General features: G+C 41.1%; 1 protein-coding gene across 9 annotated transcripts in view; it reads right to left on the reverse strand.

The window, feature by feature from the left end:
- Positions 1 to 13278, reverse strand: part of LOC135205820 (cell cycle checkpoint control protein RAD9A-like) — a 434453-nt gene that overhangs the window by 117167 nt on the left and 304008 nt on the right. The window contains exon 8 of one of the 9 annotated variants that reach the window (XM_064237089.1): positions 8893 to 9038. The exons of the other annotated variants lie outside the window; for them this stretch is intronic. Coding sequence (XP_064093159.1) covers positions 8939 to 9038 — 100 coding nt within the window. The 3' untranslated portion in view covers positions 8893 to 8938. Of the gene's footprint in view, positions 1 to 8892; positions 9039 to 13278 lie in introns of those variants that run through there. 9 annotated transcript variants of the gene reach the window in all.

Consider the following 13278-nt stretch of genomic DNA (forward strand, 5'->3'; position numbering starts at 1 on the left):
GGCTCACCGTACCTGTTCCCCTGACTCCTCTGGGTTTTGTTCAGCTTTTCCTTACGCAGGAATTGCTGGAGTACCTGGTAGCAGAAATGGCGGACTACGCCAGGTATTGCTGTGATGAACTGCGCACGACATTATCATATCACTGGCGAGGCTGCAACCTCCCTGACATGGCGATTTTTTGGGGCTCCACGTTTTTTTTGGATTGATGCCTGCTGCCGACGTCAGGCAATATTGGAGGCATAATTTTTTCTTAGGTACGCCCAATGTGCCCGGCGTTATGCCCCGTGATACTTTCCTGGTGTTGGACAGATATTTCAACGCCTTCAACCGAAGGGCCATACCCCGGAATAACTCTGATCGCCTCATTTTAGTGCACACAGTGTTGGATTATATTCTTGAACGCTGTAAAACACTCGTGATTCCTGGAAAGAACCTTTCTTTAGATGAGGGGATGATGCCTTACAAAGGACGTCTAAGCATCAAAGTGTATAACCCCAAGAAGCCGAAGAAATATGGCGTGAAATTTTTTTTATTACCGAGGCCAACACTGGCTACGTTGTGGACTTTTCTGTGTATTCCGGGGTCTTCTCCACAATGCGTGAAACTGTTTTCGGGCTTGTGGATCATTTCCGTAACCAGGGATACCACCTGTTTATGGATAATTATTATAACTCGGTATCCCTGGCCCAGGAACTGTATGAAGCAGGTGTTCACGTCAGTGGTACCTTTCGGTTGGTGCTTGGGGCCCCGAATGTCCTCAAGAGGTTCACTAGCCATCCGCAACATCTGGCAAGAGGAGAGACACAGTGGCGGCGGAAGGGAGCTGTCTTCGTCATCTGTTGGAAGGGTGTCCGACTCGTCCCCATGATTACGACGAGCCATGAACCTGTCCAAGAGGAGAACGTGCAGCGGAAGAAGACGCGTCGACAGGGCCGAGTTGTATATGAGCAGTTTCGTGTACAGCACCCTACCGTCATTGGGCATTACAATAGGCACATGGGAGTTGATCTCTTTGATCAACTCATCCAATATTATCCCTTCGCCAGGAGAACCAGGAGATGGACCCAAAAGCTCCTGAAATACATTCTGCCGTTGGCCCTCCAAAATGCCTACATACTCTACTGTGGGTACTACGGTCCCGATCTACGGAGGATGAGCCACTTACAGTTCCTTGAGGCAGCCGGGGAAGCCCTCATCAACTTTGATCCCGATGAGTGGCCTTCCATGTCTGGCACCCTGCCCCGAGCTGTAGATCTGCCCGTAGAGGAAAGGGCAGACCTTAGGGGTGCCTACTTCGGTCATCCTGCTGCCGACGCCCCTGCTGTTGACGCCAGGGGAACACACACTGAAGCTCCTAGAAGGGCGCAGGCAGAAACGGTGCCGGGTGTGCCATATGAATGGCAGAAGGAGAGACACCCGATTCTTCTGTCGCACCTGCAAGATAGCTCTATGCAGGTTCGGGGAGTGTGACCGCAAATACCACAGTGTGGTCTTCTATTGGAGTGCGACTCAGCGGCGGTCAAGGGAGGGCGCACGGGACCGCGTCCTATCCCAGCGGCCGTAAGGGCGCGCGTCTCCCTCCTCCACCTGTACCTCATCATGTCGAGAGGAAAAAAATGCAAGACTTCCATGGAGGAGGGAGAAAACAAGAATAGAACGAAGAGTCAGGATTAGGAGTGAGTATTCTGCATTTCTTTTATATTTATTTTTTTATTTATTTTCAAGTTATTATATCTCCATATCTATGCATGAATACGATATTTCATTGTATGCAAAAAGAAAAGTGTCACCTGCATTCCTTTTATTTATGTATTCGTACCAGAATCGGAAAATGTAATAAATAAAGAAACACATACATACATACATATAGATATAATATATATATATACTATAACATATATAATAATACATACATACATACATACATACATACATACATAACATATACATACATACATACATACATACTACATACAACATACAATACATACATATACATACATACATCCAAATATATATAATATATATATATTATATATATATATATATATATATATATATCATATATATATATATATCATATTATATATCTTTAATTTTTTTTATGTTGGTATTTTGGGTAAGCAAAATACATAACAGTCTTAGTAATCTTCATTTATTTATCTTCATTTGAAAAACAAATTTGAAGTCTCTAGAACAATATTGTGATTTATGGTGAATTTTTGAAAAAAATATCTTTCTTCCCTTCGCGCACCACTTCGCGGCCGAAAATCTCTGAAATGCGTAGATCCCATTATCCTAATATTTGCTCCTTTTCATATTAGCCATTTTATAGAGTTTCATATATCAAAATGTGCGCGAATTCATGAAGAATACAACAAAAAATAATTAAAGGTTGTAGCTTTTCTCATTTCTGAAATATCTGCATATAAATTACGATAATTGGAAAAAAAACTACGTACGGTCAACTTTGACGCAATCGAAATGGTCGAAAAACGTAATTGTAAGCTAAATCTCTTACGGCCTAGTAATATTCATTTATTTATCTTCATTTTGAAACAAATTTGAAGTCTCTAGAACAATATTGTGATTTATGGTGAATTTTTGAAAAAAATATCTTTCTTCCCTCCGCGCGCCGCTTCGCGGCCGAAAATTTCCGAAATGCGTAGATCGCATTATCCTAGTATTTGCTCCTTTTCATATTAGCCGTTTTATAGAGTTTCATATAACAAAATATGCGCAAATTCATGAAGAATACAACAAAAAATAATTAAAGGTTGTAGCTTTTCTCATTTCTGAAATATCTGCATATAAATTACGATAATTGGAAAAAAAACTACGTACGGTCAACTTTGACGCAATCGAAATGGTCGAAAAACGGTCGAAAAACGTAATTGTAAGCTAAATCTCTTACGGCCTAGTAATATTCATTTATTCATCTTCATTTTGAAACAAATTTGAAGTCTCTAGAACAATATTGTGATTTATGGTGAATTTTTGAAAAAAATATCTTTCTTCCCTCCGCGTGCCGCTTCGCGGCCGAAAATTTCCGAAATGCGTAGATCGCATTATCCTAATATTTGCTCCTTTTCATATTAGCCGTTTTTTACAGTTTCACATATCAAAATGTGCACAAATTCATGAAGAATACAACAAAAAATAATTAAAGGTTGTAGCTTTTCTCATTTCTGAAATATCTGCATATAAATTACGATAATTGGTAAAAAAACTACGTATGGTCAACTTTGACGCAATCGAAATGGTCCAAAAACTTTATTGTAAGCTAAATCTCTTACGGCCTAGTAATAGTCATTTATTTATCTTCATTTTGAAACAAATTTGAAGTCTCTAGAACAATATTGTGATTTATGGTGAATTTTTGAAAAAAATATTTTTCTTCCCTCCGAGCGCCGCTTCGCGGCCGAAAATCTCCGAAATGCGTAGATCGCATTATCCTAATATTTGCTCCTTTTCATATTAGCCGTTTTATAGAGTTTCATGTATCAAAATGTGCGCAAATTCATGAAAAATACAATAAAAAATAATTGAAGGTTGTAGCTGTTTCCATTTCCGAAATATGTGCATACAAAAAAAAATATATATAAAAATTTCGACATTTGGTCATCTTTAACTCGTCCGAAATGGTCAAAATCTGCAATTTTAATCTAAAACTCTCGCAGTATCATAATATTCAATCATTTGTCTTCATTTTGAAACAAATTGGAAGTCTCTAGAACAATATTGTGATTTACGGTGAATTTTTGAAAAAAACATTTTTTTTACATCCGCGCGTTACGAATTCGTACATCATTTTGTGATAATATTTTTCCGGTGTTGCTTTTATTGTTTTACAATGTATTATATATCAAAATGATCGCAATTTAGTGTACAACACAACGAAAAAAAAAGTAACTGGTTAGCTTTGACTGTTTTCTGCACAGCGTGATTTGAATACAATTATGTATGAATTTTTTTTTCGCTACCATATATTGCATTATTTACATATGATAATGATATTATTTTTCATTTCTGATGGTTGCATACTAAACTTCAGTCAATGACAAAAAAAGGAGCCAAAAATGAACTCTTAATCTTCAAAACTAAGCGCGCTGTGATTTTTTTAAAAAATTATTTTTTCCGCTTCCGCGCTCACTCCAAACAGGCCCCGGCATACGGGAGACGTTTTGATTTTTAGGGCTTTGGCGTAAGAGGGTTAGGAGATATGAAGCTCCGCTGCATGCCAGAGTGAAATAATTTTTGGGCATAATCCTCTCCTGTACTCCGTGTGAGAGAGTCCATAGGACTCGGTAAACTGGCTTGAAAACTCCGGTACACCGGAGCGAAGATTTCCGCCAAACCAGATACCTGCTCATACACATAAAGTACACTGAAGTGAGGGTACAACACAGTGGAGAACGTGAGAAGATTACCCATTAAATTAAACAAAATAAAACTAAAACAAAAACGAAACAACAATGTAGGCAGAGCATAGCTCCGCCGTAGAACCCTTCCGCCAACCCACGGAGCACACGGATGGTGAGCTGGTGCTCCGCCGGAAAGGCAAAAGAGACAACAACAAACATATATAGGGGAAGCATGTAAGGCCTACTCCATTAACCCCCCCCAAAAGAGCTGGCGGAACCGGCCATATGGGGAGGGAAGAGGAGAGCCAACCAGAGAGCGCCGGAGAGGACCCAATGCGAGCTGGCGGGGTGGCCAACCCGACCTGAACACACAAGGTACCCCCCATAACTCAGAGAAAACGTGTACAGTCCAACACAGGACCCCGTAAGTCTGGGACTCCCGTATCCCCCCTGGGAAGGGAGGAAGAGGGGAGGGGTGCTCGGGTGGTTGCCATAGCGACCGTGAGCGAGCGAGGACTGTCCCTCCCTCCACGTGGGAGGAGGGGGGGGGGGGGCTGAGAGAAGGACCAAGGCGATCAGCTGGCTCGACACGAGCGCAGGTGGACCACGAGGCGATCGAGACAAACAAAACATAGCCTAGGCTATCTGATCGCCCCCAACATGCAACCCATAATGAATACATCGTAATAAATGAAAGGAAGGAAATCACGAGTGGGAGAAAAAGAGGGACGTCCAGGAGACGTGCTAACAACTCGGGAGCTGGCCTCTGCCGATACGTAAAACGGAGGGCGACGGCCAGGATGGCTGGACTAAAGAGCAATATAGCAATAAAATAATAATAATAAAATGCCCACACGCCTAAAAACCTAGACAAAGGGACATGCATGCATGAACACTGAACTAAGGTATAGGCAAAGGATTTCCGAATGGTACGATGTAAATAATAGAAATGAAGCAGCAACTTCCGTACCACGTGTAAAATATAGTATGATAAAGGCAAATACACAACAAGGAATAGCTACTACGGTATAGAAGACCGAAGGAGCAAACCAAAACACGAGGCGAGCCGGCATGGCACGCCTGGCGCCAGACAAGGATGACCATTAATGAACCTAAAAAACGGTTAAAATGGGTCCTTGTTGGCTAAAACTAGTGTATAACCTTTCGGGGTACTTAAATTAGCTGCAGCGATAGCTTGGAGTTCCATCGTAAGCGAAAAGATAATCCAAAGACACAAAAAACACAGAGCAATGGAAGACACGTGCATTCGGAAGTTCGCTAATGAAAAGGATGGCCACGAGAGGCGCTGCGGTCAGCGTGGGAGGGTGTGTAGTAGTAGTTGTTGGCGCCGGCCGTGTGTCAGCTCTCTCAGGGAGGAAGATTTTGATGAAGGAGAATTCTAAATGACAAAGAGGTTCGTGGTAGTGGTCTCACTCGCCCCAGTACCATACCGACACCCTCTTTTTATTTATGGTGAGCGAGTCAGTTATTCTGACATCCCCCTATTTTTATTTTTTCTCTGGTAATGTTAGTATCATTTACCTAGAAATAATGAACTTAAGGGATTATTTCACGAAGCGGCACGAACTGAGCCCAGAAATACTTTGTTGTAATGTGTTAACAGGATTTTATGGGATTTTTATCTTCACAGAAGATCGTTAGACTGCAGTAAAAGACATTCGTATATAGCAGGTTTTGCAAAGGAAAAACCTATTTTTGGTAGCCTATGTAAGCCCTGAATGGAGTCACTCTTGGTCCCCTACGGCTCCATAAGACAGAGCAACCAATCTCAAAGAATTCTCTCATATTTGGTCTCAGCCAGAATCGTGCTTGTTGGCACAGTGATAGAGTATAAAGGACTCAAGACAAGAGGGCTCTGACCCTTGCTTGCCTACAGCGACTGCCTTGATTTTCCCTTTATTCTTCTCACACAGATGTGGTAACAGCACATAGATTGGTCATTTTCTCCCTTAGTTGCTGGGCCTGTGCAAGAAAAAATACTTGCCATAAATTCCCGTGCTATTTCATCAAGGAAAGTGGGCAGGTTTTGAGGACTCATGAAGGCTGCCAAAATTAGGTTTTTCATTTATCAAAAGCTGGTTTTTTTTATGGTGCAGTTGCTTTTTTTTCTTAAAGATTACAAAAGGAACTGCCCAGTGTAGAAATGGCCTAGCTCCTGATAAAGAACCAACATAAAAATAGTCCAAGGTAAAGCAAAAAAATAAAAAATAAAAAAAGCAGAAGAGTGTTCTCCTAGCCACAAATTTTTTATGATGTAGTTACGATGCACCTCTACCAGCTATTCACAGGTAATAATAAACAATAGACGTTGTATATGACACTTGCTTTTGAGTCAATACCTGGCTCAAAAGCATCCAAGCATAAGTGAGTTCTCCAAGCATCCCCCAATCTACTCTCCCATGCCTAACTCCCCTTCCCCACAAATTCCATTTCCACGTGGAGAGAAACCACGAGGGAGATCGAAAGGCACACACAAATCCTCATCAATAACAACTTAACAAATCATATGGTTGAACGTCAAACCCAAGACTCCATAAATAACTGACACCAGGAAAGCATGACAGAAACCATCAACGACCAAAGTGGAGCTATATAAAAATTTTATAAAAACTATATGCACCACAAATATTTAGAAGATGAAAAGGCTATCAGGAAAATAATAAATGAAAATGTCTCCCCCACTGCATAAGGGAATAAAATTAGCCTCATAATTAATTATAAAAATATAAAAACCAGCCAGCTGCTTCTTAAAAACAACCCGGCGCCCCCAGAAACATCTTTGAAGAAAAGACGTACCAACAACGAATTCATATGCCCAGTGCAAGGATGCCATCACTCCCATGTCGGGATGACCACTACCAGACTCTCTAAGCATCTCTCCTGCCACCTTCAAGAAGGGGCCATTTTCAATCATTATAGAGAAAACCATAACAGAAGACCAGAAAGAGCTGAGCTCATAACAAACTTACAAATTACTGACCAAGTATCGGACCAAAGACATCTACACTTTCTCGAATACACTGCATATAGAAAAAAAGCAGGGTATCAATACAACAAAAGAAACAGAATTTCTCCCTACCATCATAAGAAGAAATACCAACTGACACCATTGCACCGTCATGAGAGAGAGAGAGAGAGAGAGCACTGGAAGTGGGGTGACATGTCACCTGGATGGCTAATAATACTTACCAACCTGGTGGTGGGTACCCCAACCAAGGCCAACCCCCCCCTCTACAAACAACCCTGGATGGACCCAGGAGATTTTAATGCCTCAGAGACAGATTTCGTCACCAACATACAACCAATTAAAATCCTTGCTTACCGACCTACCCGCCGATTGTACTTGCCCTGCCTGCTTTAAATACCTGTAAACCATGTATCTTAATTCACTTACTTTTATACTCCCTTAGATGACTGCCTGTACAGTCAATACTTTAGAGGAAATAAGCCTAAGAAAACTGAAATATTTATATGTCCTTAGGAAACCTGATATACCAGCAACATGCTGATGAGAAAAAGATAATAAGAGAAATTGAAAAAATTTTATATAAATAAAATGCCGTTGAAACAGCTAAAATATTCAATAATACAGGCAGTCCCTGGTTATCGGCGGGGTTCCATTCCCGGGGGTGTGCCAATAAGCGAAAACTGCCATTAACCGAAACTCGGCAATTTATGGCGCCAAAATGGCACTTATGGCATAGATAACCGGGTATCAAAGCCATAAGCACCCTTATGGCGCTGATAACCAAAACTCGGCCCATTATGGCGTCACAAATCCCTGTTTTTATGGCGCTAGACAAGCCCCATAAAACCGGATCGCCGATAACCGAGTCCGCTGATAACCGGGGACTGCCTCTAATAATAGTAATAGTAGTAATAATAATAATGATAAATTGTATTTCAATTGAAGGCCATATACATGGAATATACAAAGTACTACACACAATAACAAACATAATCTAGATACATGAGATAGAATGATAAAAAAATTATATATCAGCAATATCCACTCAGTTGGAGAAGAGGTATAAAAGATAGTATGTTCTATTCATAATATTCATGATAATACAGTGGTCCCCATACTCGTGGAGCATGTGTACCTACCAAATCCCCCAGTGAATAGTTAAAATCTGCAAATATACTTGGAACCCCTTTAAAAACACTCAAAATGGCCTATTTTGGTAGGTAAAACTCAAGAAAATCCCACTACAATTATTCATACCTGGTTTTTTTAATAGTTTTATCACAATAAGTGCATTTTATGTTGAAATTGATAATAAAGAAACAGAAAATTCTGGATATTTCTCATACAAAAATACTGCGAATGCACGAATTTCCTGTGAATAATAGTTAGATATGGTCCAGACGGAAATCCTCGGATGCATGAGTCTGCGAATCTGGAGAACGCAAATACGGGGGCCCACTGTAACAGTATTAATATTAAGAAAAGTTTTAAAAATTTTAAAAATTATAACGATTAGTAAACAGATTGCACATTATTAAATACCAGCAAGGGACATCAGGTGGTTACAGTAGTCAGGTCCAGAAGGCTAAATACAAAAATTGAATGCAGCAAAACAGGCAGTCCCCGGTTTACAACGGGGGTTCCATTCTTGAGACGCGTTGTAAGCCAGAACATCATCGAAAATCCTAAGAAAACCTTACTTTTAATGCTTTGGGTGTATTAAAAACTATGTAAACTGCATTTTTATTGCATTTTTCGTAAAAAAAAAAAAGCTTCAAACATTAATTATTTTGCCTTTTGGAGTCATAATTCTTCCGTCAGGTCAGTGGCGTAACCCTGGAACATGTTTCGTAAACCTGGAAGTAATCTCTGATGAATATAATTGAAATGTGTCGTAAACCCGGGACTGCCTGTACTGATAATATTCACACTAATAGTGAAAAAAAGAAAATACCAGTAATAAAAATAATTGTAGAAATATAATAATAATAACAGATTCTGCAGATGACACTTGGCAAAAACAATTTTCTCATCTTTCCCACAATTTAGGTCTTCTTCTTGCCAAATGCTTAGGATGCATTGTATGAGCAAATTAATGCTGTTTCTCAGTCAGGTGATCAGACTGGATATTGTTCGCCCAAAAATGATTTTTATATTATCCAGGCGGTTTTCTTTGAATGTCTGTGTGGCAGAATGGTAGCAAGAGTGTTTGTGATGCATCTTAGAATGTCATTGTGAACAACAGTAAAACGACTCATGGTCTCTCAAAGGGAATACCCATATATATACTGTAGCAGTACCAGCGGAAGAGCAGCAGTTTTATTTCTTAGTGACAGAAGGCAAATTTCCTTCCATTCATGTTGCCAGTTGCACATAGTTTACAACGCCTCTGCAGTATCTTTTAGGTAATCTGTGATGTGACCCAAAAACAGAAATTCATGCATGAATTCCAGCCTATGCTCTCTGAGGAAAATTTGTGGTTCTGCAATATGCTTAAACGATCTAGGGAGCAGTGACATGCACTGGGTCTTGGATTTGTTATATAGGATATCAAATTCCTCTGTATATTGGTGGCAAGTGTCAATAAGTCGCTGAAGACCTTGCACTGATGGGGGAATCAGAACCATATCATCGGCATAACAGAGGTTGTTTATTGTTACATTGACAGTCCATCCAATTGAGAGAGTTCAGTTTGGCATTCAGAGTTTCTGTGTGCATATTAAACAGGTATGGAGAGAGAATGCCCCCTTGCCAAAGCCCATTTAGGGAGCAAAGGAGCCAAAGGTGTACCACAATGTCACCCCATTTGACACAAAATTGCTGTGTGGAGCACCAGCAATATAAAATGCCATTTAAATATAGAGTGTGTCTCTTTCTTTGCAGCTTCAAGAAGAGGTTCAGGTAGTTTACTCTGTCAAATGCTTTTCTCATATCTACAAAACATAGGAAAACAGGAGAGGCTGATGATAGGTAATAGTAAAGCAATTCCTTCAGTATGTAGATGCAGTTGTCGGTTGGGTGGTTTGCTTTAAATCTGAAGTGGTTGTCAGTGTTGTGTAGAAAGGGGAGAAGTCTCACTAGAAGAACTGACTCGAGGATCTTCAACAGAATCAGGGCAATAATTGTCAGGGTCAGCTGCACACTTTAGCTTGTTTTTTATTCATGGTATTAAGTGAACTAAGAGTAGGGAGTCAGGAAGAAACAGGCATTGAATATGGCAGATAGCTAAATGTATATTATCAGGTGGCAGAATTTGAAAGTTTCTGCCGAAAAACTATCACAGCCGAGTGATTTATTATTAGGTAGGTTGTTTATGGCATGGCTGAGGTTACCTGGTGTAATGATTTGCAAAATGCGATTGAATGTTATCAGTAAAGTATGTTATCTACATCCCTTCGGGACTCTCGATCGTTATGCAATTCAGGATATTGTTGAAGTGATCACCCCACATTCTTGCGATAGCCTCACCACTGACGGCTTCTCCTACTTTCTGAGACAGCTTTTTAGTTTTGGGATTTAGGGAACGAATGTCTTTCCAAAGACCAGGATAATCACCGGATTCTAAATTTCTAGACATTGCATAGGCTCTTATTTGCCTTTCATTTATTCTGCAGTGCTTAAGAGCAAGTTTGAACTGCACTCCCGCCTGTCTCATTAACAATGCAAAGTGTCTCCTTCCCTTGGGGTACCATTTTGCCTCCATGGTAAAAACATTTCTCGAGAATATGTATACAGAGCTTGAACCAAGTCATTCCAGCCAGGTATATTATGAGGATTACCTCGGCAGAATCTAAAGGTAGCCCTGCCAGAGGGAAGTATAGCGGAAATTATGTTTGAATAAAATTCTTTCAGAGCTCTCCTGTGGTGGTCATTTCTACATTTTGTGTTAGTACAAAGTAAGATGTTTGCTGGTTGAACTATTGACCGCAGCCTGGTTTCCATGGTCACCCTAAAGTATCAGGTTTTCTGTTGATTTTTAAAATCTCAGTTAACAGATGGTGGTTGATCAGTTAGAGGGTTCACGGTAGGAAGGGATGGGTTACCGAACGACAACTGTAATGGTATGAGATCGTATCCTATTGCAAGAACATAGCGAATGTTGCAGGTCACAATAGAATCATGAAGTTTTGGACATGTGATGCAATTCAGCCAGGAGGTTGTAATTGTGTCTGTTCTACTTCGTACATAGGAATAGGAGGAGGGAGGGAGTAGCATTACGTCACTAATTTGGAGAGCATGATTTTAACATAGGTGAATAAGTTTGTTATAAAATGGTTTTGTGGGGTGAGAAAGTCCCCAATTATGCTAATATGATCAGCAGGGGAATCGTGAATAATACTATGTAACTCACCTAGGGTCATGCAGTATTGATCAAAATTATTGTTACAGTGGTACCTCGACATAAGAAAGTCCCAGCTTACGAAAAATTCAAGTTACGAAAGCAAATACGAAGATTTTTTTGGCTCTACATACGAAAATAATTCAGGTTACGAAAGGTTGTTGCTGTAAAGTCCCAAGATTCACCCGGACCACCGATAACAATTTTAAAACTCACGTGCCGCCAACTGAGTAGACTCACCACCATCCTCCCGCTCTCCCATTGGTTCCTGATGCTAGTCACCACCATAAGATCCTGCTCTCCTATTGGTCAGCATCTCTCCCCTCGTGCTCTACGTAAAGGCGTCCTTCGCCCACTCCTTCGCACCAGCGTTTGTGTACACACGCGGAATTCGTTTGTTCACATATACGATTCCGTTTGTTAACGTAAATTCGTGTTAGTGATTTCGTTGTACTACTTTATCGCGTTGTGTGAGAACTTTAATATACTACATAACTTAATTATGTACAGTATACGTAGTCATGGGTCCCAAGAAAGTTGCTGAAGTTCATGGAAAGAAGAGGATGCTTTCTATGGAGACAAAGATGGAGATCATTAAAAAGTATGAAGCTGGCATGCGGTTGAGTGTGATCGCTAAGGAATACGGCCGAAATCCATCAACGATAGGCACCATTCTTAAGCAGAAAGGAAGCCATCAAAGCAGGTACACCTTGCAAGGGCGTGACTATTTTGTCCAACAAGAGGAGCCACGTGCATGATGAGATGGAGAGGCTGCTTCTTGTCTGGATAAAAGACAAAGAAATTGCTCACGATATGATAACCGAGACGGCAATCTCCCACAAGGCCAGCGCTATTTGATTGCCCAGGCCGAAGACGACGGAGGAGAAGGGACATCCACGCCATCCCCAGACTTCAAGGCTTCTCATGGGCGGTTTGAAAAATTCCGTAAACGGACTGGCATCCATTCGGTGGTGCGGCATGTGGAGGCGGCCAGCTCGGACACGAAAGCGGCCCAAGCCTTTACGTATTAAGACGTTTGACGAGATGACGATCAAGGAAGGCTACAGTTCTCAGCAAGTCTTCACGGAGGAAGAAAAGAAGCTACCTGGGCATATGCCTATGAAAGTCAGGCTTACACTCGCACTTTGTTCGAACGCCTGTGGGGATTGCAAGGTGAAGCCCCTATTTGTCTATCATTCAGAGACTCCTCGAGCCTTCAAGGCCCACAAAGTGCTAAAGGAGAAGCTTCCAGTGATGTGGAGGGCTAATACGAAAGCCTGGGTAACGAGACTTTTGTTCACCGAGTGGGTAAATCTCTGTTTCGGCCCGACAGTCAAGAAATTCTTGGAAGAGAAGCACCTCCCTCTGAAATGTCTGCTGTTGTTGGACAATGCCCCTGCTCACCCTCCTGGCCTCAAGGAAGATATCCTAGCGGAGTATTCTTTCATCAAGGTTCTTTATCTTCCGCCTAACACCACCCCTCTCCTCCAGCCCATGGACCAGCAAGTGATATCGAACTTCAAGAAGCTGTATACGAAACATCTTTTCAAGAGATGTTTCGACATCACCGATACCACAAACCTCAC

The sequence above is a fragment of the Macrobrachium nipponense genome, chromosome 11, assembly GCF_015104395.2.
Source record: "Macrobrachium nipponense isolate FS-2020 chromosome 11, ASM1510439v2, whole genome shotgun sequence".
In the NCBI taxonomy this organism is placed as follows: Eukaryota; Metazoa; Arthropoda; class Malacostraca; order Decapoda; family Palaemonidae; genus Macrobrachium; species Macrobrachium nipponense.